We start from the raw sequence: 27,992 nt of genomic DNA, 5'->3' as shown, positions 1-27,992 counted from the left end.
ACTTTATTTTTAGTATATAGTGACACACATTGGAGGAATGAAAATAAACAATAAAATGACAATTTATTTGTTGTACACTCCCAGCGACTCCAAAAAATTTGTTACATCTGAAACAGTCATTATTCCCTCATCCAAGGAGCAGGCTAGCCAGCTGACAGGCTGGAGATTACAAACTGTTCAACATTTTATCAAGAATAAAATGGAAAGACAAGACTCCACTCGCAATAACTTGAGTTAGAACACAATTCTTGAAATCAAGGAGATTTAAAAAACCCACTCCACCATGAACGGTTGGCACAAATTTTCTACCCCAATCTCCAACTCATTGTTTCATTCAGTGTCGCCATCTTCAAAAATGAGGAAACTACCTTGGAATGGAACTCAGTCTGAATTACTTTGAGCTCTCTTGTTAAAAAGCCTTTAATGATCAAAAGAGTTAAGATAGAAAAGGAAAGTTTGATGGCTAGGCAAGTCACAGCATCTGTTTTTCCCTGACACGATTCCATCGAGTTCATGATTACTCTGGCCGGAGGTTGAAATGCCACTGATTTAGGTCAGAGTCTTGCCCTTCGTTACTGGTGATTCAGTGTACTCAATCCTTTGTTCTAGAGCTGTTGGCTTCTCATTCAGTGTTGCTAGCCGGGAACGGCAGGACATGTCAAATGAATTGAGGAAATCGGCAATCTTCTTGATTGTGATTGCTAGTGATGACTTCAATGTATTCCCTGTTAGCCCAGTCTTGGTGCATCTCTCTCTGCACTGGATCCAACAAGTCCATGTTGAATTTTATTGTGGCCTTATTCATTTCCCTCCAAGTATTCTCATGCAGACTTGTATGTGATACACCTTACTTTGTTTCACAATGTTAAAATTGCTGTATACAGCATTCATGTTGTTACTGGTTAATTTTCATATTTCTTCACCTATTTGTTCTTGGGTGTAACAAACACTGCTGATCACATATACTAATAATCCCACAGATTAATTAGTATAAACAGTAACACAGAACTATTTGGGAGCTCATCAATTTGAAACAGTGAGCATGTTTGTAAAGCTGACAAAGAGAGGTTGCATCTGATGAATCTTATTGAGTTTTTTAAGGATGTAACTATGGGCACATAACAATGGACAGTGCAGCACAGTACAGGCCCTTGGACTCACAAGGTTTAACCTACTCCAAGATTAATCTCACCCTTCCCTCCCACGGAGCCCTCAATTTTTCTTTTATCCATGTACATATCGTCCTTTACCACCACCCCTGGTAGTGCGTTCCACCCACCTACCACTCTGTGTTTTTAAAAAAAATCAACTTGCCTCTGAGAACCCTCCTTTACTTTCCTCCAAGCACCTTAAACTTATGCCCCCTCATATTAGTCATTTCTGTCCTGTGGAAAAAGTCTTTGCCAGTCCTCTCTGTCTGCCTCTTATCATCTCAGAAACCTCTATCAAGTTACCTCTCATCCTCCTCTCCAACGAGAAAAGCCCCAACCCGCTCAACCGATTCTCATAAGACATGCTGTCTAATCTAAGCCGCATCCTGGTAAATCTCTTCTGCACCCTCTCTAAAGTTTCCATGTCGTACTTACAGTGAGGTGACCAGAGCTGAAGACGATCCTCGTGGCTAACCAGAGTCCTCACAGCTCTTGAACTTAGTATCCTGACTAATGAACCATACACCTGCTTGATCACACTATCAACTTGCACTGCAACTTTGGAGGCTCTATGGATGTAAACTCTGAAGATCTCTTGATTCCTTCATACTGTTAAGAATCCTGCCTTCAAGTTCGACGTTCCAAAGCAAATTACTTCACACTTTTCCGGATTGAGCTCCATCTGCCACTTCTCAGCTCAGCTGTGCGTCCTAATAATGTTCCTTTGTTGTTCCTTTTTGCACCTTGGCACTTCGGGTGGCTTTTTTTTTTTTTTGCTGTTTGCTTAACATTTTTCTGTTTTTTACGGGACTGAGTTGCTAGCTCGGCGCTCAATCCAGCATGGATGGAAAGCATGTTAGGAGCCAGCCAGATTTGAACTCGGAACCATTCGCCCCAAAGTCTGGTGCTGATGCCACAACACCATCATTGACAATACCCCTTTGTAACCTACAATAATCTTACACGATCCACAAATACTACCAACTTCATGTCATCTACAAACTTACTAACTCATCCTTCTACTTTCTCATCCAAGTCATTTATAAAAATCATAAGGAGCAGGGGTGTCAGAACAGATTCCTACAGAACACCACTGGTCACCTACCACCAGGCAGAATATGTTTTGTCTGCTACCACCCTCTGCCTTCTGAGACCATGCAGCCAAGTTTCCCTGGATCCCCTGCCTCCTTCTGAATGAACCTACCATAGGGAGCCTTGTCAAATGCCTCACTAAAATCCATATGCACCACATCCACTGCATTGTCTTCATCAATATGTTTTGTCACTTCCTCAAAGAATTCCATCAGGCTTGGGAGGCAAGAACTGCCCACTCAAAGTCATGTTGACTATCCCCATTTAGACTATGCTCATAAATCCTGCCTCTTAATTGATGAAGATAGGGCAGTGGATGTTGTGTGCATTAATTTTTTAGTAAGACCTTTAACAAGGTCCCGCATTCAGTTGATCTGGAAGATTAGTTCACTTAAGGTTCAGGGATTGCTATCAGGTGGATTCAGAATAAGCTCGATGATAGGAAGCTGAAGATGGTTTAAGATAGATTCTCCAACTGGGGACCTGTGACTAGAGAGGTGCAGCAGTGGCCAGTGTTGCAAATCATTTGGATGCGGATGTACATGGGCTGATTAACAAGTTTGCTAATGATACTAAATTAGGGTGTCTTGTTGATAGTGAAGCAGGTTATAATGAATTGCCGTGGATCTTCATCAGTTAGGAAGATGAGCATATGGATTTTAACTTGGGTAAGTGTGAGTTGATGCAATTTGGACATTCAACTCAGAGTGGAACTTACCAGTGCCCTGCCATTCACTGTACAAGCATTGTGGAACAGAGGGACCTAGGAGTACAAGTGCTTAGTTCGCTGAAAGTGGCCGCACAAGAAGACAGGGAAATGAAGAATACATACAGTATGCTGGCCTTCATCAATCAGGGCATCGAGTTTAGGAGTAGGGACACTATGTTGCAGTTATACACATCATTGGTGAGACTGCACTAGGTGTATTGTGTACAATTTTGGTCACACTGTTTTAAGAAAGGCATTGTTAAGTAGGGAAAGTATAGAAAAGATCTACAAGGATCATTCCTTGACTGGAAAGCCTGAGTTATGGGGAGAAGTAGGCCATTCTGGATCTTTATTCCTCAGAGCATAGGAGGAACAAGAGGTAGCCTCATAATTTTACAAAGTTGTGAGGGGTGTGGATAAGGAGACAGTCATTGTCTTTTCCTCAAGGTCAGAAGGTCAAAACTGGAGGGCACAGATACAGAATAAGAGGGGAGAGATTTTAAGATGACTGGGATAACTACCCAGAGGGTTGCGAATACCTAGAATGAGATTGCAGATTAAGTGGCCAAGATGGGTACAGTTGCAGTGTTTAAGAAGCATTTGGATAGGTACATGGAGAAGAAGGGCTTGAAGGTTATGTAGGTGACTAGAACTAACAGGGAGGACGTGTGTGGATGGTGTGGACTAGTTGGGTTGAAGGACCTATTTCCGTGCTGTAATATGCTATAAATCCTTGTCAACTGGAATCTGGGTGTAATGCAGACCAAAGTATCACAGTTCACTCACGAAAATCAGTTGCATTGTTCTTAAAATAATAAGAATTCTTTTCTCTTAATTTTCAGTTGTGAGTAAGTCTATTTGTCGCCAGTACCATGTCCAGTTTTTTGGAGAAGCTCCAGAAAGAGCCTGGATTTTCGAAAAGAGTATGATACCCTTTTTAGGTGCTCATCAGTATGATGAGTTAATCCAGGAGAGTGCCAAACATGCAAGTTCAAAGGCAGAGAAAAACAAGGTAGGGTGAGAGCTCTCTAATGATTATTATTTTGACTTTTCCTTCATACTGAATCTTTTCATACATACTTTCTACAATAGCTTTACTTCAGACAATCTTATATCATGTGTGAATTGAATTTTTTTTGAATAAATAGCCAGAAGAGTTGGAATTTTCTAAAGAGTTAAAAAGAGCAGTTTCATAGTTTAATTTTTATTTTGTATTGTTCGGTTAATTGTAGCAAAACGTTAAAGGTTTAGCAACATCTGTTTCCTTTAGGTCCAATCCAAAGAGAGTTTTATTGAGTATTTTGTAATTCCAGTGTACCTTTAAAAATCAAATTTCTTTTTTTCAGCTCCTAAAACCAATTCCTGCCAGGATTCGTCTTCAATGGGATATAGGCATTGCACAAGCTGAAAAGGCACTGGCAATGACCCCTGAGAATCGAAAAGCTAAATATACCTTTGTTTATGATTGTGATCGTCCATTATTACCACCTCAGGTTGCAAAAGAGGCTGGTGTTCCTGTTGAACTTGTAGAGAACAGGAAGTGGCCAACTGAAGATTTGCCAGCTCCAAAAGACAATCTCTCAAGCAGTAAAGGAGCAAGGAGAAGAAATGGCGCACCAAATAAAAGGCGCTGTTCAAAAGGATTTGAACGTAAGATCCCTGCAAAAGAGTGTTTAACTAGGACTGTGGATTCTACTGAAGGTTCTGCTCAAAGTTATTCAACTGACAGGACATCTTGTAGATCATCAGATTCTGAGAGTTGTGCAAGTTCCCCCATGGCTAAGCGAAAACATGGAGTAGCCAGTCAGCGGACCAGGAAGTGTGACACCGTCCTTGCTCAGTTCATGGCCTTCTGTCAGAAACACAGAGATGAGGTTTGTGTTTTTAAATATTACAGTCCAAGAAAAATTGTGATTATCCATTATTTCTGTAAATGAGACATTATAATTGATATTTGCTGTTTGCTGGAAAAATGCTTGGTAACTATTTTAAGGCAATTTTATTAATTTGAGAAATGATCACCTAAACATCTAAAATTTTTAGAAGTTGCTTCTACCTAGTGTTTCTCTGCTAGTGACCTGCTCTTTACTGTTTTGGTAGAGAGTGCAGTGACTAAAATTTAGCACTGCATAATGTCAAACTTGGGAGGTTGGAGGGCTCAGGAAAGGTGCAGTGGGAGCTAGTAGATTGAAATCATTATTATCTAAATTTGAAGAAGTTGGTTTGCTACCGAAATATATCCCCTCGTGGGATGAGGCCTTAAATGTTTCTTTGATTTGTTATTAATACAAAATTAATTGCATAAATTTAGATATTAAACACATTCAAAGGTAAGTCCAGGCCATAAATGTAGTATTTAGCTTAATTTAGGCAGAAATTAAAAATAGGTTTATTATCATCTCATATACCAAGGTACAGTGAAAAATATACCATCTATATACCATGCATAGCATCCATACAGATCAATTCATTACAATGGTCCACTGAAGTAGGTCCAGGTAAACCAGACTAAGGTGCTCACTACAGAAAGTACGTGGCAGGTAGACAGTAAGATCCAAGGTCACAACAAGGTAAATTGAGGTCATGATCATAGAAGGGAAACATTCAATAGTCTTACAACAGTGGATTAGAAGCTATTCTTCAGCTTGGTAGCATGCGCTTTCAGATCTTGTATCATGTATGTGATGTGGGGGGGGGGGGGGGGAGAAAGAGAGGATGTCCAGAGTGTGTAAGCCTTTAATTATACTGGCTGCTTTGGCAAGGAGTGTAGACAGAGTTCACAGTGGGGAAGCTTGTTTCCATGATATGCTGAGCTGTGTTCACAATGGCAGCTTCAGGCAGAGTACAAGCCATGCTACATCCAAATAAGATGCTTACTATGATACATTGATTAAAAGATTGGTGAGGCTCAAAGGGGACATGCCAAATATCTTTAACGTCCTGAGGAAGTAGAGGGAGGTGCTGGTGAGCTTTTTCAGCTGTGGCATCAACATAATTGGACCAGGAAAGGCTCTTCATGATGTTCACTCCTAGGAACTTAAAAACTATCAACACTCTCAACCTCAACATTGTTGATGTAAGCAGGAGCATGTGCACTGCTCTCCTTCCTGTAGTCAGTGATCAGCTCGCTTATTTTACTGACATTGAAGGAGAGGTGGTTGTCCTGACAACATGACGCTAGGCTCTCTATCTCCTTCCTGTTATTTGAAATATGGCCCACTACAGTGTTATCATCTGCAAACATGGCGGAGTTTGAGCAGAAAATGGCCATGGAGCCATGAGTGTATGGGGAATAACATAGGGGCTGAGGATACAACCTTGTGGAGCACCAGTGTTTACAATAATCATGGCGGAGATGTGCTGTCTATCTTTACTGATTGTGGTCCGTTGATCAGGAAGTCAAGCATCTAGTTACAGGGAGAGCTGTTGACTTTCAGGATCTGGAGTTTGATGACAAGTTTGCTTAAAATTATAGTATTGAAGGTGGAGCTCTAGTCAACAAACAAAAGTCTGACCTAGTGCCTTTGCTGTCAGGTGCTCCAGAGGAGATGGGTCAGGGAGATTTGCTTGCCATAGATCTGTTTTGGCGGTAGGTGAATTGTGGTGGGTTCAAGTTGTCTATTAGGCTGGAGTTAATGTTTCGTGACGGTGGATGTAAGGGCTACGAGGCAGTGGTCATTATGTAAGTTATCTTGTTTTTCTTAAGTACTGGTACTACAATGGTCTTTTTAAACAAGTGGGAATCTTAGATTGCAACATGGAGAGGCTTAAAAGTCTGCAAATACCCCCACCAGCTGATCTGCACAGAGTCTTAGGACATTTGGGTACCATCTGGGCCAGTTGCTTTCAAGGATTCACTATTAGAAGACTGATCTTGAATCTGCAACAGTGACTGAGTTCAGGTGCATTGGATGCTTCAGGATAGGTGATGACATTCCAATCCCCTTCTGTTCAAAGTGTACATAGAATTTATTAAGCTCATCAGGAAGGGATGTGCTTTTGTCAATTATGCTGACTAACTTTGTTTTGTAGACCATTATAGCATGTAAGCCCTGCCACAATTGACAGCTGGTGTGGGACTCTGTTTTGGTCTGGTACTATCCCTTGGCATTCCTGATAGCTTTGTGGAGATTGTATCTCAATTTCTTACACAGGTAGGGTCACCTGAATTGAATACTGCATCCCTGAACTTCACCTTTGGTACATGGCCCTCAACACAGTTGCTGATATATCCTGTATCAAGCAACACACATCAAAGTTGCTGGTGAACGCAGCAGGCCAGGCAGCATCTCCAGGAAGAGGTACAGTCGACGTTTCGGGCCGAGACCCTTCGTCAGGACTAACTGAAAGAAGAGCTAGTAAGAGATTTGAAAGTGGGAGGGGGAGATCAGAAATGATAGGAGAAGACAGGAGAGGGAGGAATGGAGCCAAGAGCTGGACAGTTGATTGGCAAAAGGGGTATGAGAGGATCATGGGACAGGAGACCTAGGAAGAAAGAAAAGGGGGAGGGGGGAAAAAGTCTAGAGGATGGACAAGGGGTATAGTGAGAGACAGGGAGAAAAAGGAGAGAGAGAAAAAGAATGTATATAAATAATGGATGGGGTACATGGGGGAGGAGGGGCATTAGAAGAAGTTAGAGAAGTCAGTGTTCATGCCATCAGGTTGGAGGGTACCTATACGGAATATAAGGTGTTGTTCCTCCAACCTGAGTGTGGCTTCATCTTTACAGTAGAGGAGGCCGTGGACTTCTGTACTCAGGTCAGAGGAAAAACACCTTATATTCCGTCTGGGTAGCCTCCAACCTGATGGCATGAACATCGACTTCTCAAACTTCCGCTAATGCCCCACCTCCCCCTCATACCCCATCTGTTACTTATTTATATATACATACGCATTCTTTTATTCTCTCCTTTTTCTCCCTCTGTCCCTCTCACTATACCCCTTGCCCATCCTCTGGGCTTTTCCTCCCCTCCCCCTTTTCTTTCTCCCTAGGCCTCCTGTCCCATGATCCTCTTGTATCCCTTTTGCCAATCAACTGTTCAGCTCTTGGCGCCATCCCTCTGCCTCCTGTCTTCTCCTATCATTTTGGATCTCCCCCTTCCCCTCCCACTTTCAAATCTCTTACTAGCTCTTCTTTCAGTTAGTCCTGACGAAGGGTCTCGGCCCAAAACGTCGACTGTACCTCTTCCTAGAGATGCTGCCTGGCCTGCTGCATTCACCAGCAACTTTTATGTGTGTTGCTTGAAATTCCAGCAACTGCAGATTTCATTGTGTTTGCGTTTTAAATATCCTGTATCATTTCAGTTTTTGTTTGCATCAGGAAAAATGAGTTCATTGTGGTGGTCTGATTTACCAAACTGTTAGAGGGCAATGGAGCTGGTGCAGGGGGTTGCTCAGTAGGCATCTTTGGTTATATAGCGATTGTCAAGGGTGTTTGACCCACTGCTCAGATGGGAGAAGCACTTACTATATTACTATATTGGTAATATACTCTTGGATGTTGATCTGGTTGAAGTTACCGTCAAGGCTGTTAACCAGAGGTATAGTTCATTGAGTGCAGGCCTCACATCTGCCTGTGGCAGGATACAGACTGCTGTCAGGATAGCTGAACTTCTGTGGTAGGTAATATAGGTGACACTTCTCTATTAGATATTCCAGGCTGGATGAACAGGAATTTACCAGCACTATCTTGTCTGAACACCATGAGGTGTTGATTAGGAAGCATCTTACCTTTGACTTTGCTCCAGCGTTGCGTTTATTTATTTGGAGATGCAGTGTGGAACAGACACTTCCAGCCCAATGGTCTGCGCCACCCAGGAACCCATGCATTTAACCCCAGCCTAATCACAGGACCATTTATAATGACTAATTAACCCAACCAAGCAGACTGCTGTGCATCATATCTAAGTTTAGGTGCTAATGGAACTGGAGTCATTCTTCTAATGACTTGTGACTTATGGATAATCTTTGGGGAGGGAATTTTTCTCTTATTTTCCACTGTTTTGCTGAGGTTACTTAATGTCACAAGTCTTTTCTATGTTAATTGTGATTTTTCCCACCTCATTTTGAATTTGCTTTTTTTTTGTTCGTGATTAGACCAAGCTTGAAATGAAATCTGAACGTGTATGCTCATGGCATTACCTAAATTAAGCATCAGTGAGCAAATTACTGATAAATAACTCAAAGCAATTACAGGTTTCCCCCGCCATCCGAAGGTAGAGCGTTCCTATGAAACAGTTCGTCAGCTGGAATGTCGTAAAGCGAAGAAGCAATTACCATTTATTTATATGGGGAAAATTTGTGAGCGTTCACAGACCCAAAAATGACCTATCAGAGCATGTCAAATAACACATAAAACCTAAAATAACAGTAACATATAGTAAAAGCAGGAATGATATGATAAATACACAGCCTATATAAAGTAGAAATACTTCTCTACAATCACTGCCTGCACTGTTCTCTGTAGCGAAAGTCTCACACAAGCGCTCTCGGCAAAAACACGGCGCAAGCGCTCTGGGCAGAAACTCTCTCTCCAGTAACCTTTAAGCTATGAAGCTGCCAAATCATACCAAATAATGCATAAAAATACACAGCTGATATAAAGTAGAAATAATGTATGTACAGTATAGTATCACTTACCGGAATTGGGAAGGCGGCGCCGAGCACACTGATGATGGTGTGTTGGGCTAAGTCGTTGGAAGCTGGGTTGGTGCAGGGGTACAGAGGTGGCTGGGGCGCACCCAGCACATCTTTAAGAAAAAAGCCGAAATAAACAAGCTAATTAATTAGGTGCCGCCTGGCACATAAATGTCGGCTCAGATCAGAAGCGACGCAATCGGCTCTGATCTGGGCTGACATTTGCGTGCCGGGCGGCACCTAATTAATTAGCTTGTTTATTTCGGCTTTTTTTCTTAAAGATGTGTTGGGTGCGTCCAGGCTACTGCTGCATTCTCCGCGAATCGGTATCTGTCCGCGGCCCGGGGGTTGGGGTGGTGGGACACTGAGGTGTCGTCTGTTTCCATCTATGTCTGCCTGCCTCGATGTCGAAGGTCGAGGTTCGTCGTCTGCTGTGGCTGATGTGGAAGGCTTGAAAAACAACAGTATGCTTGACTGCTAGCCTTGCGCATTTTTCTATCATACAGTTCTTTGTAAGCACTCAAACCATCTTGCAAATATGCCCTAAACCAACATACCCTTTCAAAATTAAAGTTGTACTTTATCATTTCAGCAAAAATCTCATGCAGTTGCTTCACGTTAAGTTCCTGAACGATTTCACTTTCGCTACTACATTCGGTTTCGATTGTTATCCTTTCTTCTTCCAATTGCATCAGCTCTTCATCTATCAGTTCTTAGTCATGGGATACCAAAACCTCTTCAACATCATCTTCGTCAGCTTCCACAAGCTAAACTCACTTTGTCCTTACTTCGTTCATCACAATCGAAACGCTTAATTATGACTAGTTTTACACTAAGTGTAACACCCTTACGAGCTCTTTTAGGCTTTTCCGATACCTTAGAACTCATCTTGCAAACGGCTGCTCGCAGGCACATGTTTAAGCAATACCGGCTAGAATACAGTTCCGAATCCAGGGGAGGAGCAGCTGCTGGGGGCGCGGTGCCTTTTTTCGTAACAGTGAAAACACCTTCTGTTAGCAAAAACAGGTAACTAATGTAGGTCTTTTGTAACACTGAGGTTTCGTAAAGCGAACGTTCAAAAAGCAGGGGACACCTGTACAACATTTGCCTGTTGATTGTCAGTAGGCTTAGGGTGCTAATTGACCAGATTAGAATTGTTCAGCATTTTTCAATGGGATGTACTAATTGTGAGAATCCTAGGAGTTCTGTAAAATCTACTCACCAAAAGAACTCAAATAATTAGTTGAAATCATAATTATTTTAGATTGTTTCATAGTCCCTAATAATGAAGGGATGAGAATGTGTTCTTATTTTGTCTCCAGTCATTACTACTAGTTACAATGCACTACACATGCTTCTTGTACACTAAACAGTATTTTGCCATTAGAGACCGCACAGCTGAGTTTATTTTCGCTTAACTTTTTTTTCTGCATTTTACAGTTAAAGCTCGTGAGTGTTGATTAGCTATGGGAGCCATAATTTATTTCTTTGTTCTAACTTTTTCTTTCTCGTCTTGCCCAACTTCAGCATCAGGTTTGAAATAGGAAATTACATTACAATGGTACATTATATAAAATTGATATCTGAGCTTTCTGGTTTCTTGACTTGTTTACTAAGCTTAGCAACTTTTATAGTTCTTATTTATATGACTGAAGGTTTTCATTTATGTGGAGGATTACAAATAAGACTATGAGAAATTGGAACAGAATTCGGCCAATTGAGCCATCGTGTCTGCTTCGTCATTCCATCGTGTCTGATTTATTATCCTTTTCAACCCCATTCTCCTGCCTAAGCAAGAACCTGTCAACCGCTGCTTTAAATATATGCAATGACTTGGCCAGCACAGTTGGCTGTGGCAGTGAATTCCACAGATTCACCATCTTCTGGCTAAAGAAATTTTTCCTTGTCTCTTTTCTACTCCTCTCAAAATGAGCGCTAACATTGCATTGGCCTTTCTTACCATCGACTCAACCTGCAAGTTAATCTTTAGTGAATCCTGCACGAGGACTCGCAAGTCCCTTTCACTTCTGGTTTTTGAATTTCTCCTCATTTAGAAAATAGTCCATGCCTTTATTCCTTCTACCAAAGTGCATGACCATTTCCCAATGCTGTATTCCATTTGCACCTTCTTTGCCCATTCTCCCAATCTCTAACTCCTGCAAACAGTTTCCTCAACACTACTTGTCCTCCTTTGTATCATCTGCAGACTTGGCCCCAAGGTCATCAATTCCTTCAGCCATATCATTCGCATGAAACGTGAAAAGAAGCAGTCCCAACACCGACCCCTGTGACACCACTAGTCACCAGCAGCCAACTAGAGAAGTCCCCCTGTATTCCTACTTGTTGCCTCCTGCCAGACAGCCAATCTTCTATCCATGCTAGTTTCTTTACTGTAGTACCATGGGCTCTTATCTCGTTAAGCAGCCTCACGTGTGACACCTTGTCAAAGGCCTTCTGAAAGTCCAAATAAACAATATCCTCTGACTCTCCTTTGGCCATCCTGCCTGTTATTTCCCCAAAGAATTCCAAAAGAATTCTCAGGCAAGATTTTCTCTTCAGGAAACCATACTGACTTTGGCCTATTTGTCATGTCTCCATATACTCCAAAACCTCATCCTTAATAATAGACTCCAGCATTTTTCCAACCACTGAAGGCGGCCTAACTGGCCCATAATTTCTTTTGCCTCCCTCCCTTCTTAAAGAGTAGAATGACATTTGCAATTTTTTAGTCCTGCAGAGCGATATCATTACTAATTCCACCACAAGCTTGTCATCTCCAAACGTTAGCTGAAAGAGTACCAGCAGAGAGTCTGGAATGCAGCGATGGGGAAACCTGGTATATTCCACATCGTGATGTTTATCACACCAGAAAAGGGAAGTTTCATGTTGTTTTTGGCTGTGGAGTGAATTTACAGGGAATATCTGTTAATGCTCAGCTTTTACAAGGATCTTACTAGTGCACAGATGGAGTCATAATAAGATTTGGAAAAGAAACAGTGGTGGTTATGGCAGATGTTGAATCAATCTTTCAAGAGGTTAAAGTACCAGCAGAAGATGTAGACCTACTGAGGTTTCTTTGGTGACCTGTTGGTGGATCTTAGATTGATGGTACATGTGTTTGGAGTAACTTCATTACCGAGCTGCGCCAATTTCGCTCTTAGGAAATTTGCAGAAGACAATGAACAATTCACCTGAAAGACGGTGGATATATGTTGCTTCTATGTTGATGACCACCTTGCGTCAGTATCTTCTGAGGAAGAAGCGGTGTCTCTCTATCACGACCTGTAAGAAAGGTCCTCAAATCTACCATGAAGGTACAGAATCTTGATGAAGTGAGTTTTCACACAGTCCTTTGTGAAGTAAAGACCATTATCAATGATTGTGCAACTACTAAGGCATCATCTAATCTAAATGATTTGGAAGCATTAACATGCAACCTTCTGTTGTTTCTGAAGACCTCACCATCCTTACCACCAGGAGTTTTCCAAAAGGAAGCTATTTCTGCTTGTAAATGGAAGCAAGTCTAATCCATGTCAAACTTGTTTTGGAAATGGTGAGTTAAGGATAACTTACCACAGCTACGGGAACTTCCGAAACAGTCAGGTATAAGATGCAATTTCCTCCCAGGAGATATGCTTATAGTTGACGACACTGCATCTCAGAACTCATGGATCATGGGAAGAATGATTCAAATCTTTGCGTGCTGAAGAGGATTTTGTGTGGCAGGTATGCATCAAGACAAAGACCAAATGTCTGGATCAGCTTATAACCAATATCTGTCTTCTACAGGGGGCAGAGGCTTGAAGAGCTACAGCTCTAAAATCTTCATGATTGTGTCTTGATAGAGAGTGGTGATAACAATCATTCTGTACTGAGCTAAGTTCTGGTAACCTCTGGCCGAGATAATTGTTGCATGACTTGTTTGGAAGAAGAAAGAGGACATTTGTATGAATGTCATGTTTCCTATTTTGTTTATAGTAGTATGTAGTTGTACTTATTATAGTATAATAATTAAGGGGTTGGATGTAAAGCCATGTATCTATTTTCTATCTGTATTGTACTTTGGTTGTCCAAAGTTGTCAAGCCGAGGAGTGGTAGTGGGGACAAGCTCCCACTACCTAAAAGTGCTCCTCACGGCATGCGCCTCAGATAGCCTCTGACAACCAAGTCCAACTCCTGGCCTTCTCGTGTGGCTTAGCCTCTAAGCCCGGCGGAACTGTTTCTACTTACAGAAGGGGCAAAGTCGGGTCCTGGTGCCTTAAAACCAGTGCTTCGGGTAGATGGAGCTCGTCAGCCTGGGAAGGCAGTCCATCTAAGAGAGAGAAAACTCTGATTTCAAACCTCTGCTGCCTTGCAGCCATACCCACTCATGGGGAAGGCTTCAGGAATAAACCTTGAGGACAAATCTGGAGTTGGAGTCCCGAAGGCAGTCCAACATTGCCTTCAACCTCGTTCTGGCAACTCCTGCGACAACACTGGTGCCAAGCTGTATCGGCCCTTGCCCTTCCCTTGGACGACATCAGTGTTGTGGAGAGGGGAGACTTGCAGCATGGGTAACTGCTGGTCTTCTATACAACCTTGCTCAGGCCTGCGCCCTGGAACTTTCCAGGCGCAGATCTATGGTCTTGCAAGACTAACGGATGCCACCACCACCATTATACTTTGTGTTGCATGTTTATCGTGGGCAGTTAGTCCTATAATCCCTTCAACCAGCTCACAGAATGCACGGAAACTGAAATAGTAGCAAGAATCCTCTCAGAATAAGATGTATTAACCCTAAATATAAGGGGGAATCAATAAAACAATTTTGCAGTTAAAGTAGAAATTAACTGTTCACAGTCAGCAGGAAAGCATGGCACTGCAGGGTGATGTACAGAAGAATCTGGTTAAATGTTTGGAAAAACATTATACCAGCAGCATCAAAAATCAGGGGCATATATTTCAAGTAATTAGTTGAAGGATTAGAGAACAGACAAGGAAAATATTTTTTTTCATTTGCAAGATGATGAGTGGCTGGGATTCTGAAGGGTGGTGTGGATCCATGTAGGTCTGTATCCGGGGAACTGCTGGAAGGTGAGGTTAGCCCTTGCTCATCTATCTTGAACAGATTAGATGGTTAGCCCATATTCTGTGTTGTAAATATTCTGTCATGCCTAATAATGGGATTATGTTATCTTATGTGTAATATAGTGTAATTTTTATGTTTCATCTTTCTATACTGTTAGTGTGTAATAGTTTGAGTAATGTGGATTAATCCTGCGTGTGTGCTTGCTTCAAATGAGCAAAATAAATCTGAAATTTTTTTACATTCATAGTTAACTGAAGAACGTCCAGATGCTTCTGCTGAGGAGATTGAAGAGTTGCTTGAGTCTCAGTGGGCTTTGCTGAGTGATAAACAGCGAGCACGTTACAATACCAAGTTCTCTATAGTTACTCCGGTTACAGAGCACAAATCACCTTCATCAGGTTCAGGTAAGTGTAAGCTATTAGTTGTGACCTGCGCACAAGTTTTTTTATTCATATGACAGGTGAAGGTTTCAATTTGTTCTTGTTTAAATAAGCATATCAGATTAGGTTCAGACTAAAGTGAAATGAAAGCTCAAATGTATGGTATTTCTAAGCCCTTTTGATGAGACAGGTGAATGCTTGCATCAGATGGATGATTAAACTGAGTTAAATTGGAATCCAATCCAGTCAGTTTTCTGATGGCATGTTACAGAGTCATTGAAAACTACAACACAGAAACAGGCCCATGCCAAACCATTTAAACTGCCTAGTTCCATCGACCTGCACCCAAACCATAGCCCTTCATATCCTTCCCATCCATGTAACTCTACAAACTTCTCTTGAAAGTTGAAATAGAAATTGCATTCACCACACTCTCAGCACCCTCTTGAGTGAGGAACTTCCTCTTCCTGTTCCCTTAAACACTTCACCTTTCACCCTTAACCCGTGACCTCTAGTTGTAGACTCTTCCAATCTCAGGGGGAAAAGCCTGCTTGCATTTACTCTTTCTATATCTCTCATAATTTTGTATACCTCTATCAAATCTCCTGAGGTATTTAATGAACACTTTGCTTCAGTATTCACCGAGGGGAAAGGCTACTGTGGCAAGTGAGGGAGGAGATTGCTGAGCCTCTGACCATGATTTTTGTGTCATCAATGGGGATGAGAGAAGTACCGGAGGATTGGAGGGTTGAAAATGTTGTTCCCTTGTTCAAGAAAAGGGGGAGTAGAGATAACCCAGTAAATTATAGTCCAGTGAGTCTGACTTCAGTGGCGGGAGAAAGTTGTTGAAGATCCTGAGAAGTAGGATTTATGAGCATTTGGAGAAGCATAATCTGATTAGGGATAGTCAGCATGGCTTTGTCAAGGGTGGATCATACCTTACAAGCCTGATTGAATTCTTTGTGGATATAACAGAATACATTGATGAAGGTACAGCAGTGGATGTAGTGCATACGGATTTCATTAAGGCATTTGATAAGGTTCCCCATGCAAGGCTCCTTCAAAAGTAAGGAGGCATGGGATCCAAGGAGACCTTGCTTTGTGGATCCAGAATTGGCTTGCCCACAGAAGGCAAAAGGTGGTTGTAGATGGTTCGTATTCTGCGTGGAGGTCAGTGACCAGTGGTGTTCCACAAGGATCTGTTCTGGGACCCCTCCTCGTTGTGATTTTTTTTTATATATAACTGACCTGGATGAGGATTAGAATGGTGGGTTAGTAAGTTTGCTGATGACACAGGTGATGTTACAGCGGGAAATTGATAGGATGCGGAACTGGGCTGAGAAGTGGCAGATGGACTTTCAACCCAGATAAGTGTGAAGTGGTCAAATTTGAGGACAGAATATAATATTAATGGTCAGACTCTTGGTCAGGCCCTACTTGGAGATCTGTTCTGGTTACTTCACTACTGGAAGGATGTGGATACTATAGAGAGATTGCAGAGGAGATTTACAAAGATGTTGCCTGGATTGGAGAGCATACTTTATGAGAATAGGTTGAGTGAACTTGGCCTTTTCTCCTTGAGCATGAAAGGTGACCTGATAGAGGTGTATAAGATGATGAGGGGCATTGATCGTGTGGACAGGCAGAGGCTTTTTCCCATGGGTAAAATGGCTAACACGTGGGGGCAAATTTTAAGGTGCTTGGAAATAGGTACAGGGGGATGTCAGGGGTGAGTTTTTCAAACCGAGAGTGGTGGGTGCGTGGAATCGGATACAATAGGATCTTTTAAGAGCTTCTTAGATAGGTACATGGAGCTTAGAAAAATAGTGGGCTGTATATTGAGAAAATTCTAGGCAGCTTTTAGAATAGGTTACATGGTCGGCACAACATTGTGGGCTGAAGGGCCTGTAATGTGCTGTAGATTTCTATGTTCTATGCTCTCTTCTCAATCTACATTCTGGGGATTAATCATAACGCATTCAACCTTTCCCTATAGCTCTGGTCCTCAAGTGCCAGCAATATCTTTGTAAATTTTCTCTGTACTCTTTCAATCTTACTTGCATCTTTTACTGTAGGTAGGTGACCAAAACTGGGCACAATACTCCAAATTAGGCCTCACCAACATCTTATACAAATTCAACATAACATCCCAACCCTTGTACTCAGTACTTAGATCAAAATACTTTGATTTGGCCAGTGTGCCCAAAGCTTTCTTTATGACACTATCTATATGTGATGCCACTTTCAATGAACTATGGACCTGTATTCCCTGATCCCTTCCAGTGCCCGACCGCTCACTGTGAAGACTACCCTGATTGATTCTTCCAGAGTGCAACACCTCACCTGTTTCCATTAAATTCCATCTGCCAATTTTCAGCCTATTTATTTGTTTGTTTGTTTATTTTTCCCTCCCCTTCTCCCTGCCCCCACCCCCCGAAAACTGGTCCAGATCCCACTGCAAGCTTTGCTTATCCAGTTAACCAGATAATCATCCAGATTGTTCATATAGATGACAAACAACAGACCCGGTGTCAATCCCTGCAGCCTCCAGTCAGAAAGGCAACCGTCTACTACCACTTCCTGGCTTCTCCCACGAAGCCAGTGTCTAATCCAGTTTACTACCTCATCTTTAATGCTAGTCAACTGAACCTTCTTGACCAACCCCCCTATGCAGGACCTTGCCTTGCTGCAATCCAAGTGGACAACATCCACTGACTTGCCTTCATCAACTTCCCTGGTAACATTCTCCAAAAACACTAAGATTAGTTAGACATGATCTATCACGCACAAGGTCATTCTGACTGTCCCTAATCAATCTGTCTATCAAATACACATTCAGTCCCTTAGAATACTTTCCAGTAACTTTCTCAATACTGATGTCAGGCTCACTGGCTTATAATTTCCCAGTATATCCGTAGAACCTTTCTTAAACAGCAGAACGACATTAGGAATCTCCAGTACTGGGCTGGCTGGTGGCGCAATGACATCGGTGCTGACCCAGGAGCGGATGTTCCCGAGTTGGAAACTAGTCGGGTCCGCCCCCGAGTACACTTTCCATCCATGCCAGGTTGAGTGTCGAAATCGCAACGCAAGCTCGTAAAACAAAGGGAAAATACTGCGCAAAATGTCTGTGTCGGGAGTGGGGCGCCAGTCAGTCAGTTAGTCAGTCTGTCCCTGTCCCTGTCCCCCGTCCCCCTGCAATAGTAGCAAAAATCTGAACCCCTCCCCCACCTTCTACACCAGCTTCTTAGCCACCTGTTAAGCTGTATTATCTGCTTATTTCTGGCCACACTAACACGGTACAGGTAGCAGTCCTGAGACAACAACCCTGGAGGTCCTGTCTTTTAACTTCGCACACACCTCCCTGAATTGACTTTGTAGAACCTCATCCCTATTGGTACCTATATGGACCACGACCTATGGCTGCTCACCCTCGCACTTAAGAATGCTGAGGTCTCAATCCGAGATGTCTTGGACTCTGGTACCTGGGAAGCAGCATACCATCTGGAATCTCATTCTCATCCATAGAGCCTCCTTTCTAACTAACCAATCTTGTATCACCACAGCTTGTCTCTTCTCCCCCTTCCCTTCTTTGCCACAGAGCCAGACTCAGTGCCAGAGGCCTAACTGTTCTGACTTTCCTCTGCTAGGTCATCCACACCACCCCCTGCACCCCACCACCACCACTACTCAACCTGTTGTTAAGGAAGATGACCACAAGGCTACTCTGTCCTGGCTGTTTAATCCCATTCACCCTCCTGAGAGTCACCCAGTTAACTGTCCTGCAACTTGGATGTAACTACCCCTCTATGACTCTATCACCCATTCAGCCCCCCTGAATGATCCAGAGTGTTAGAAGCTGGAGCCAGATGCACTTCTTGCAGTTGAAGTCGACAGGGTTTCTCCCTGCCTTCCCACATCCCACAAGAGGAGCATTAAACTATCGTGCCTGGCATCCCTACTACTCTAACTGTGCAATTATAAAGAAGGAAGCAATAAATAAACTGAAAAAAAGTCTATCCACATAAGCCTCTTCTCACTGAATCCTCAAACCCCCACTGATCTACTCCATTTGCCCCTGCCTTATTTTAATTTGTACTTGGTCATGAATCCAAATCTCTGATACGCTGCCGTTCAAATAATTTATGTTAAAATTGTTCCCATTTGCGACATGGAATACAATTCTATATTAAGCAAATGCAGTATTCTAGATCCTTTTTTTATTGCATTACAGTTGCAAATTACTGGTGAATCCTCATTTCAAATATTCTTGCATCTAGTCAGTTTAAATTATTTTTATTATCAAAACTTTTATTTCTTACACTAAAATGATCAAATACAAGAAAGATACAAGAAGATCTTAATGATTATTTTACTAATCTATTAATAATAGCAAACTAGCTAACAAAGCATTAATTCCTAATGTTCATTCACACATTTTTGGTTCTGTTGTCTTCATCATGCTTCCAATAGGTTTTTCAACAGGATCACCTGGGCCCACTAGACGCAGGGTTCTACAGGACTCTCCAAAAAGAACAACTAGATCTAGTGGTAGGTCAAAGGAAATCTTTTTTCTGATTTTTTTTGATTTGGATTTGCCAACTGTATGAAATCAAAGTTTGAAAAAAAGAACAAATTAAATACAGGTGTTCCCCGCTTTCCAAACGTTCTCTTTACGTTTTGCTCTCACGAAAAAAGACACTCGCTTTAAACTTGTGTTTACCCTGAAAAAGACTACCATGACCATGAAACCTTGGGCAGGCAGGTGTGTTCACATGCATGTACATGCTGATTTTTTTTGACAAATCGATTTTGGCTCAAACTTCCTGATTCTGTTAAGTGAAACTACACTGTACATATATTATTTCTACTTTATATAGGCTGTGTATTTATCATATCATTCCTGCTTTTACTATATGTTAGTGTTATTTTAGGTTTTATGTGCTATTTAGTATGATTTGGTAGGTTATTTTTTGGGTCTGGGAACGCTCAAAAAATTTTCCCATATAAATCAATGGTAATTGCTTCTTCGCTTTACGCCATTTCGGCTTACAAACAGTTTCATGGGAACGCTCTACATTCGGATAGCGGGGGAAACCTGTGTTACATTTCACTATGCTTACCAATGTATTTCCTGGTTTAGTTAAGGGGAGACCTTGTCTGATAAATCTATTAGAATTATTTGAGGTCAGTCAGTCCGGATTGAAAGCAGCATCTCTAACACCACCACACTGAGCATGGGGGCCCCCCAGGGCTCTGTGCTCAGTCCACTGCTGTTCACTCTGCTGACCCACGACTGTGCAGCAGTACACAGCTCGAATTACATCATCAAGTTCGCCGATGACACAACCATAGTGGCTCTTATCTGCAAGAATGACGAGTCAGCATACAGAGAAGAGGTGCAGTAGCTAACGGACTGGTGCAAAGTCAACAACGTGTATCTGAATGTGAACAAAACAAAAAAGATGGTTGTTGACTTAAGGAGAGCATGGAGCGACTACTCTTCGCTGAACGTCGACAGCTCCTCTGTAGAGATCATTAAGAGCACCAAATTTCTTGGTGTTCACCTGGCAGAGAATCTCACCTGGTCCCTCAACACCAGCTCCTTAGCCAAGAAAGCCAAGCAGCGTCTCTACTTTCTGCGAAGGCTGAGAAAAGTCTATCTTCCATGCCCCCCCCCCCCCCATCCTCACATTCTACAGAGGATGTATCGAGAGTATCCTGAGCAGCTGCATTACTGCCTGGTTCGGAAATTGCACCGTCTCGGATCACAAGACCCTACAGCGGATAGTTCTCCTCCCGCCATTACAGGCATTTACGCCACACGCTGCATCTGCAAAGCTAACAGCATTGTGAAGGACCCCACGCGCCCCTCATACAAACTCTTCTCCCTCCTGCCATCTGGCAAAACACACACACACACATACACACTGCAATTTTTGCTAATTTTTCTCAATTCCTGCTAAAACGTTGTTTACGTTTACATTTACATCATACATCATTTATTATTATAATTTGTCCTTTACTGTGCCTATTGTCTTGTTTATTAATTATTGTACTGTCTTGCACTGTTTTGTGCACTTTATGTAGTCCGGTGTAGGTCTGAAGTCCAATGTAGTTTTGTGTTTCATGAAGTCCGGTGTAGCTTTGTGTTGTTTCATGTAGCACCATGATCCTGGAGGGACGTTGTCTCATTTTTACTGTGTGCTGTACTAATGACAATAAAAGCGACTTGACTTGAGGTGATAACAAGCAGGTTAGACAAAACAGGGTCAAGTGGATGTTATTAACTTGGACTTTCAGAAGACCTTTGACAAGGTGCATCTCATGAAGCTCCTAAACAAAAAAAAGTCTTATGGTGTTAAAAACAAGGCACTGTTATAAATAGAAGATTGACTGGCAGAAGTCAGAGAATGGGAATAAAGGGGTCCTTTTCAGGATGGCTGCCAGTGTCTGGTGGAGTTCCACAGGGGCAGCTGTCCAATACAAGCCTGATCTCTGTTCCCTTAAGCCCAAAGATCATGGGTGATAGCTTTAACCATTCATTCAAGACTTGTTGTACTAATGGGCCTTGTTCATCTCTCTGAAATCAATTCAATCTTCTTGGATCATCCTACAATGCAAAAACAGCCATTGTTTCTAAAGATTTCCTGAACCCCTTTAACCTAGTTCTTCTGTTCTTTCCTCCAATACAAAATTTAAGTAATAGATGCCATGAGCAGCTTTCTCTGCCACCTTCCTTTGCCCTCCAGCCCACTGAACCAAAATATTTCCCTTATTTCTAAATTTGAATCTTTCTCTAGTTTCCTTCCTATCTCCCTCAGTGGCTGTTCTTTCAACTGCTTGTGTGCCAAAAGCTCTTGAAGTTCCCTAAGAAGGCAGAATGGTTTGCAGTATCCTCCATTCAAGATGCTCCTTGAAATCATTTCTTCAATGATTCTTTTATTGAACAATGATGTTGCTTTTGCTGTTTTACTATTTATTGTGACTTTTCTAGATCTAAAGAATGCTGAAAGTAAGAACTAATGGTGCCACCTCTTGTAGAAGTCTTGGGTACAGTCTGTCAAGTTCAGGGAATTTGTTATTTTGTCCAGAAGTATTAAGTCTTCATATAAGCATACATTGTTGCTGTCCTTGGCAGTTACTGACAATAATTGCTTTTGATTTATTCACTTGGATTTAATTCAACGTGGATTTTTAACCAGTCAGTAATTTTGGCTTGCAGACTTTTCACTCTAAACTATGGCTCCTTTTGGAAAGAATGATTGACGAGGCTTGAACTGGACACAAGATTTTTAAATATATAACTGCTGTATCTGAGGGAGCAACACTTAAGTGTAGATGTGAGTTTTAATGTGTCACACTTTTATAGCTACATTTGTACAGATTTGTAAATTACAGATAGCCGTTGTGGCTCCAGAAATAAAAAATAACTTTAAAATGCTTGTAGACATTAGAACAAATTTAAAATTTGTATGGTACTGAATTACATACTCAGGATAGTTCAAAGCTCTTCACAACCTAAATTTGTTGAGTTCTAAAGGTGTATGCATCAACCATTTCGTGAGGCAACACAAACAACCACTAACATGATGACTTTTTGTCCTCTCTTTTTATCAGTAAGTCAGAGAGCAATGTACTAACAGGAGAAATGAATTCTCTCAGATTATAACCATGGGTTCTTTTTATCACTTAGTTTGGCAGGCTTCAGTTAAATGCCATTTGCAAGTTGGTAACTGAGGCTGCAGAACTTCCTCAAAATTGCATAGATTGGTAGTCTTGATTAAGTACTTAAATCCTGGAGATGGGCTTGAAGTCAATATTTTCCAGTCTAGACAAAATTGGTAAAAGCTGTGCCAAGCTGATAACTGTACATTATTTCTCTATACAGTGACCTCAGAATCAACTAGACAAAGAAGGATATCCAGAAAAGTAATAGATTACAGAGAGGACTCCCCAGAGCGGATCAGCACCAGTAAGAGATTAAAGCGAAGCTATCATGAGGATGAAAAGGTGCTTATTGTATTGCATGTGAAATTCTAAATGCTGTGCACCGTGTGGGCTGACCCCCTTGCCATCTCCTATACCCTCTCAGTATGGACACACTTGTATCAATGTTTTTTCCAATTCCACTGAGAAAGAAACATATTTCATCCTGGTAAAATCTATCTTGTCACATTTAAAATTTTTACCCCGATTCATTTTTGTGTTTTTTCAAAATCCAACTAACTGCTGTTGCTGCTCCTGCCAAGCCATACATACATACATACATACATACACACACACACACACACACACACACACACACACACACCAGATTATTCATTGAAGGGCACGTGAACTGTCCATTTCCCTTCTAATTGACGTCGCCTGACCTGAGTGTTGCTCCAGATTTTCAGCACCCTTGTAGTCCATCTTCAGGACTGTCCTGAAGAAGGGTCTAAGCCCAAAACATAAACTGTTTAGTCATTTCTATAGATGATGCATGATCTGCTGAGTTCCGCCAGAAATTTGTGTGTTGCTTATAATTACCAAGCCTGGTTTTACATCCTGTTGTGTCCATTTCTGAGGTTGGCAGCAATATTACTAATAAATGCTTGTAAGAATGATTCAAACAATAGAATAAATGTACTCAGAACATCTTCATGACATTTCGTCCTGCTTCTGCTGAGAAATATAATAGGTCTTTTGTATGGTTGATGATTTTTTTATGTATTAGATATTTTAATATATGTTAAGTAATTAGTGCTGACATTTAATTTGTGATTTCAAAGTATGATTTCAGTAAAACCGATCAGGCAGAAGCAAGTGGAAGTGATGGTATTGAGACTGGAGAAACATTGCCCATTTATACCAACACATCCCAAAGCAGTCAATCAGGTAAAAAATTAGTAAAAATGCATGATTTATTTAACACAGTTTAAACTATTAAGAGAAGCTGAAAATGAATTTAAGCTCAGTCTCTCGTTATTTCCTCCCCATAGAAATAAGCAAACTCTCTGATGCATGTAAACCACTGAAAAAACGAAGCAGAGCATCAACTGCTGAGACTCTGGTGCCAGCTGTCAGCAAGAATCCATCTCCTCTAACTGTATTAACAGAAAATGAGGTAAATTTAAAAGGGGTAGCAAGTTATGCAACCTACATGGAAAAGGATAAATGTATGTTATGATTCGAGCTTGGAATTTAGGATAGAAGAATCAATGAGATACTACCACAATTTCAAACCTTCAACATAGACCTATTGGTATTAGCTGTCCTGGGTATGACTCTAAACTGCAACCGGTGATGAGGCTCTGATTAGGGACTTTCAGAGCTTTGGGGAAAGTGGAGTTACCCCTTAGTCATTCATTGCTCCCAGGGCAATTACAAAAAATAAGAGACATCTTGGGAATCAAAGTTGGCGGTGAAAACATCATTAATTTCAGAAATGCGGATGACACTGTGTTAATTGCAAGTACGGAGGAAGAACTACAAAACTTAATTGATATAGTTGTTGAAGAAAGTGCAAAAATGGGTCCATCTGTCAATTGCAAAAAGACAGAATATATGATGATATCCAAAAAGAAGGAGAACTCTATCTGCAGGCTGAAAATAAATGGGGAAGACATAAAACAAGTACAGAACTTTTGCTACTTAGGAAACTGGGTGATATCAGATGGCAGGTGCGACATGGACATCAAAAGAAGAATTGGGATGGCAAATGAGAATGAAGAGTATACTGACCAGCACTAAACTAGGCATGATAATCCGCCTCAGAGTATTGAAATGTTACGTTTATCCAGTTATGTTATATGGATCAGAATGTTGGACAATATCTAGTACCATGAAGAAATGAAGCCTCAGAGATGTGAGTTTTGAGGAGGATGCAAAGAATATCATGGACAAAACGAATATCTAACGAGGATGTCATGAACAGAACAAGCACAAAAAGAGAAAAGGCAAAGTAACTTCATTGGACATGTGATTAGGAAAGAGGCATTAGAATGCACGGTAATTATGGGAAAGATTGAAGGGAAGAAAGCAAAAGGAAGGCAAAGACAAATGATGATGGAGACAGCAGCCAGAGAACTGGAAATGAATACCAATGAATTGATCCACTTGACCTGAAACAGGAGTGTGTGAGCCATGGCAGTCAAAGCTCAAACTGGGCACGGCACCTGATGATGATTGGTATTGGATTGCTGCCATTGGTTTATGATGGATGTTACAAGACAAGTTGTTGATGTGCTAATTGGCGATGTATTTCATCCACAGTGCATTTGCTGTGTATGTTTTGGGTTGAGGGGATATTACTGTTTTATGTTCAGTGCCAATTAAACCATGCTCTCTCTGATTTGGCATAGATCTGCAACCCTCTGGGGGGGGAAAGTACTGTATTGTCACATTTATGACCTTTGCTTTGTAACTTAGTGGAAAGGTTTGAAGATTAGTAGTTGCTGAGATATTCACTTTCTGACCTATTGTTGCATCTAATATTTATTTAGTTAAATAAATTGAGTTTCTGGTCAGTAAGAACCTTAAGATGTGGGGAATTCAGCAGTGATAATAACTTTTATGGGGATTTGCATTGACTGTCTTATTAAATATGTTCATTGAGTGGCACTAATTCTAATTGCACTTATCTGTTTTGCCTCAATGTTTATGTCTTGCTGTTTCAATTCCTCTTTAATTCTGAATAGAAGAGAACTCCGCCATTGGGGTACATCCCACATTTTCCATTATGATAGTGGAAAGGTCATTGCAAAGGCCTGGAGCTGATATGATTGACCTTGTACAACATGATAGTATTCATGCCAAATATTCTATTGGAAGATTCTGTGTATATGTTATCACTTTTTTAATTTTAAGTACGCCTTCTTGATGCTGTACTCAATCAGATACTGTATTGATGTCACCTCAGAATTCAGCAAGGTTCTAATGAATTTTGAAATTTAAAGGCCCTGGTGAAATTCGGAAAGCTAGTTTTCATTGAGGAAATTGTGTATAATAACATAGGTTGTGGCAGCTGTTTCTTTAGTGAATGAGAGTAGGTATATCAGTCATTAACTATGTTTGATTAATCCAATTACAGCAGGGGAGATATTTAAGGTATTACATCCAAATGGTCTGAGGAATATTGATTATTAGGATAAACAGCTTCTGTCTTTAATTTTCACACATTTGCAACTTGCAGATTCACAGTTTCCATCTATTGCAGGCTTGAAACCTGCCTATTCCCATTGTTTGTTTCTGTTGTGTTAGAACTGAGTTACTTGAATCTCATTATTGACAACACTTCTCAATATTCCATTTTTAGTTTCTGGTTAGTTGTAATCAATCATCTGTTCTTAGACAATCCTTCAATAATACAAAACTAAGTACTGCAGATGGTGGAAATCTGAAACAAGAAACAAATGTTTCAAGTAGCATTTGTGGATACTGAAACAATTTATATTTAGGTTGACGACCTTTCAGTGTACTGTTGAACATTTGAAAGCACAAAAATGACTTTAGTTAAGGCAAGGACAAAGTAAATTTGTCAAAAGTCAGTGTGTATTCAATTGTTAAATTATTTTTAAGCAAATGGAATTTGTTTTCTTAATTTTTAAAGAGCATCCAAGACCAATTGTACCAGTCCAAATCCTCATCACCATTGACCCAGCACACTTTTAATGCTTCAGTTGTTTTCTTCTGCAGAAAGCTGAAGACTGTACCTTTTTAAAATTAATACATTGTTAATCTTAATAACATCTTTTGAAGATCCAGTTTTTCTGGTATTTTCTCATCCCATGCGCTGTCTCTGAGGAGTAAGTCAAATAAGTAGTTTACCTGCAGAACTACTTTGTATCATTGAAACTTTTGTGGGTATTATACAAGGCTGTGATAATAAATACTTCTGTTGCAGAAAATGTATTATTATCACTGGCTTCTTGTTCGCCATATTCGGTAAAGCATATAATCTTTGACACTTTTATGTCAGTAGGCTTTTGACACTGTTTTACTCTTGTAGTTTTAAAACATTTAAACTTTACTACACCCAAATACAAGTTTCAAAAACAAGAAAATCTGCAGATGCTGGAAATCAAAGTAATACACTCAAAATGTTGGAGGAACTCAGCAGGCCAGGCAGCATCTAATGAAACCAGTAAACAGTTTATGTTTCAGTCCTAATGAAGGTCTCAGCCCAAAACATTGACAGTTAACTCTCTTCCACGGATGCTGCCGAGTCTGTTGATTTCCTCCAGCATTTGGTGTGCCAAATACAAATTTGTAGCAATTTATTAGACATTTGTTTGGTACTGCCATGGTGGTGTACAAGTTGACAAAAGATCCCATAATTCAGCTTAGGTGGGTGTTAGTACTATTTTTTGTTACCCAGTTAATGAAATAAGTTGTTTTTTTTTAACATTACTTTTATTTTGCAACAATGCATAACTTATGGGTCTTTTTTCTCTTTTGTGTTTAGACATCATTTGATGGACAACAGGAGTCGGGAGATGAAAGTGCAGATGAGACTCCAACAGAGGTTTCATCTGTATCATCCAAAAAATCGCAAGGAGAACGAGGGGGCAGTGGTGCAGCTAGGAAAGAAGGAGTTTGTCAGGTGAGAAGGACCTCAAGCATACATACAGTACAAAGAAATAGAGCTGTTCGATCACGTGATCAATTTAATTCATGATCAAGAAAGAAAATCTAGAATCATGAATACTACAGATGTGAAAGCATTCCATCCATCTTTCTGACTTGATTAAAACTATTGATCGCTGGATATTTTTATTATGTGCTTGACTTCTTACGAATAAAGAAACTGGCTCCCTATTTGTGTGCGTTTTTTAATTTTTTATATTTAAATATATATATATATTAGTGATAATAGATACCGTCACTCATGATATATTGGGAGAGTCTGACGTTATTTCGGTGTGCTTTATGCAGATTAAAGTTAATCCTCGGAAGATTTCAGTGCCTCCTCT

General features: G+C 40.9%; 2 protein-coding genes and 1 pseudogene across 6 annotated transcripts in view; 1 reads left to right on the top strand and 2 right to left on the bottom strand.

Annotated features, from left to right (window-relative positions):
- The window catches only part of letm1 (leucine zipper-EF-hand containing transmembrane protein 1), a 209,136-nt gene that overhangs the window by 127,992 nt on the left and 53,152 nt on the right, over positions 1-27,992 (bottom strand). For 2 of the 3 annotated variants that reach the window (XM_072256594.1, XM_072256596.1), the window contains exon 1: positions 27,900-27,987. The exons of the other annotated variant lie outside the window; for it this stretch is intronic. The gene's annotated coding sequence lies outside the window, so the exon portion shown is untranslated. Of the gene's footprint in view, positions 1-27,899; positions 27,988-27,992 lie in introns of those variants that run through there. 3 annotated transcript variants of the gene reach the window in all.
- LOC140196796 (histone-lysine N-methyltransferase NSD2-like) overlaps positions 1-27,992 on the top strand; it is a 107,274-nt gene that overhangs the window by 38,640 nt on the left and 40,642 nt on the right. For 2 of the 3 annotated variants that reach the window (XM_072256591.1, XM_072256590.1), the window contains exons 4-11: positions 3,795-3,964; positions 4,299-4,826; positions 14,904-15,060; positions 19,510-19,587; positions 22,928-23,049; positions 23,811-23,916; positions 23,997-24,145; positions 27,485-27,622. In XM_072256591.1, the coding sequence (XP_072112692.1) occupies positions 3,795-3,964; positions 4,299-4,826; positions 14,904-15,060; positions 19,510-19,587; positions 22,928-23,049; positions 23,811-23,916; positions 23,997-24,145; positions 27,485-27,622 (1,448 nt within the window). The remainder of the gene's footprint in view (positions 1-3,794; positions 3,965-4,298; positions 4,827-14,903; positions 15,061-19,509; positions 19,588-22,927; positions 23,050-23,810; positions 23,917-23,996; positions 24,146-27,484; positions 27,623-27,992) is intronic. The other variant, XM_072256592.1, reaches the window with a different exon arrangement.
- LOC140196799 (probable protein BRICK1-A) lies at positions 10-27,983 on the bottom strand (annotated as a pseudogene).

Source organism: Mobula birostris, chromosome 4, assembly GCF_030028105.1.
Source record: "Mobula birostris isolate sMobBir1 chromosome 4, sMobBir1.hap1, whole genome shotgun sequence".
NCBI classification, from domain to species: domain Eukaryota; kingdom Metazoa; phylum Chordata; class Chondrichthyes; order Myliobatiformes; family Myliobatidae; genus Mobula; species Mobula birostris.
This window is presented reverse-complemented; position numbering and strand designations above follow the sequence as displayed.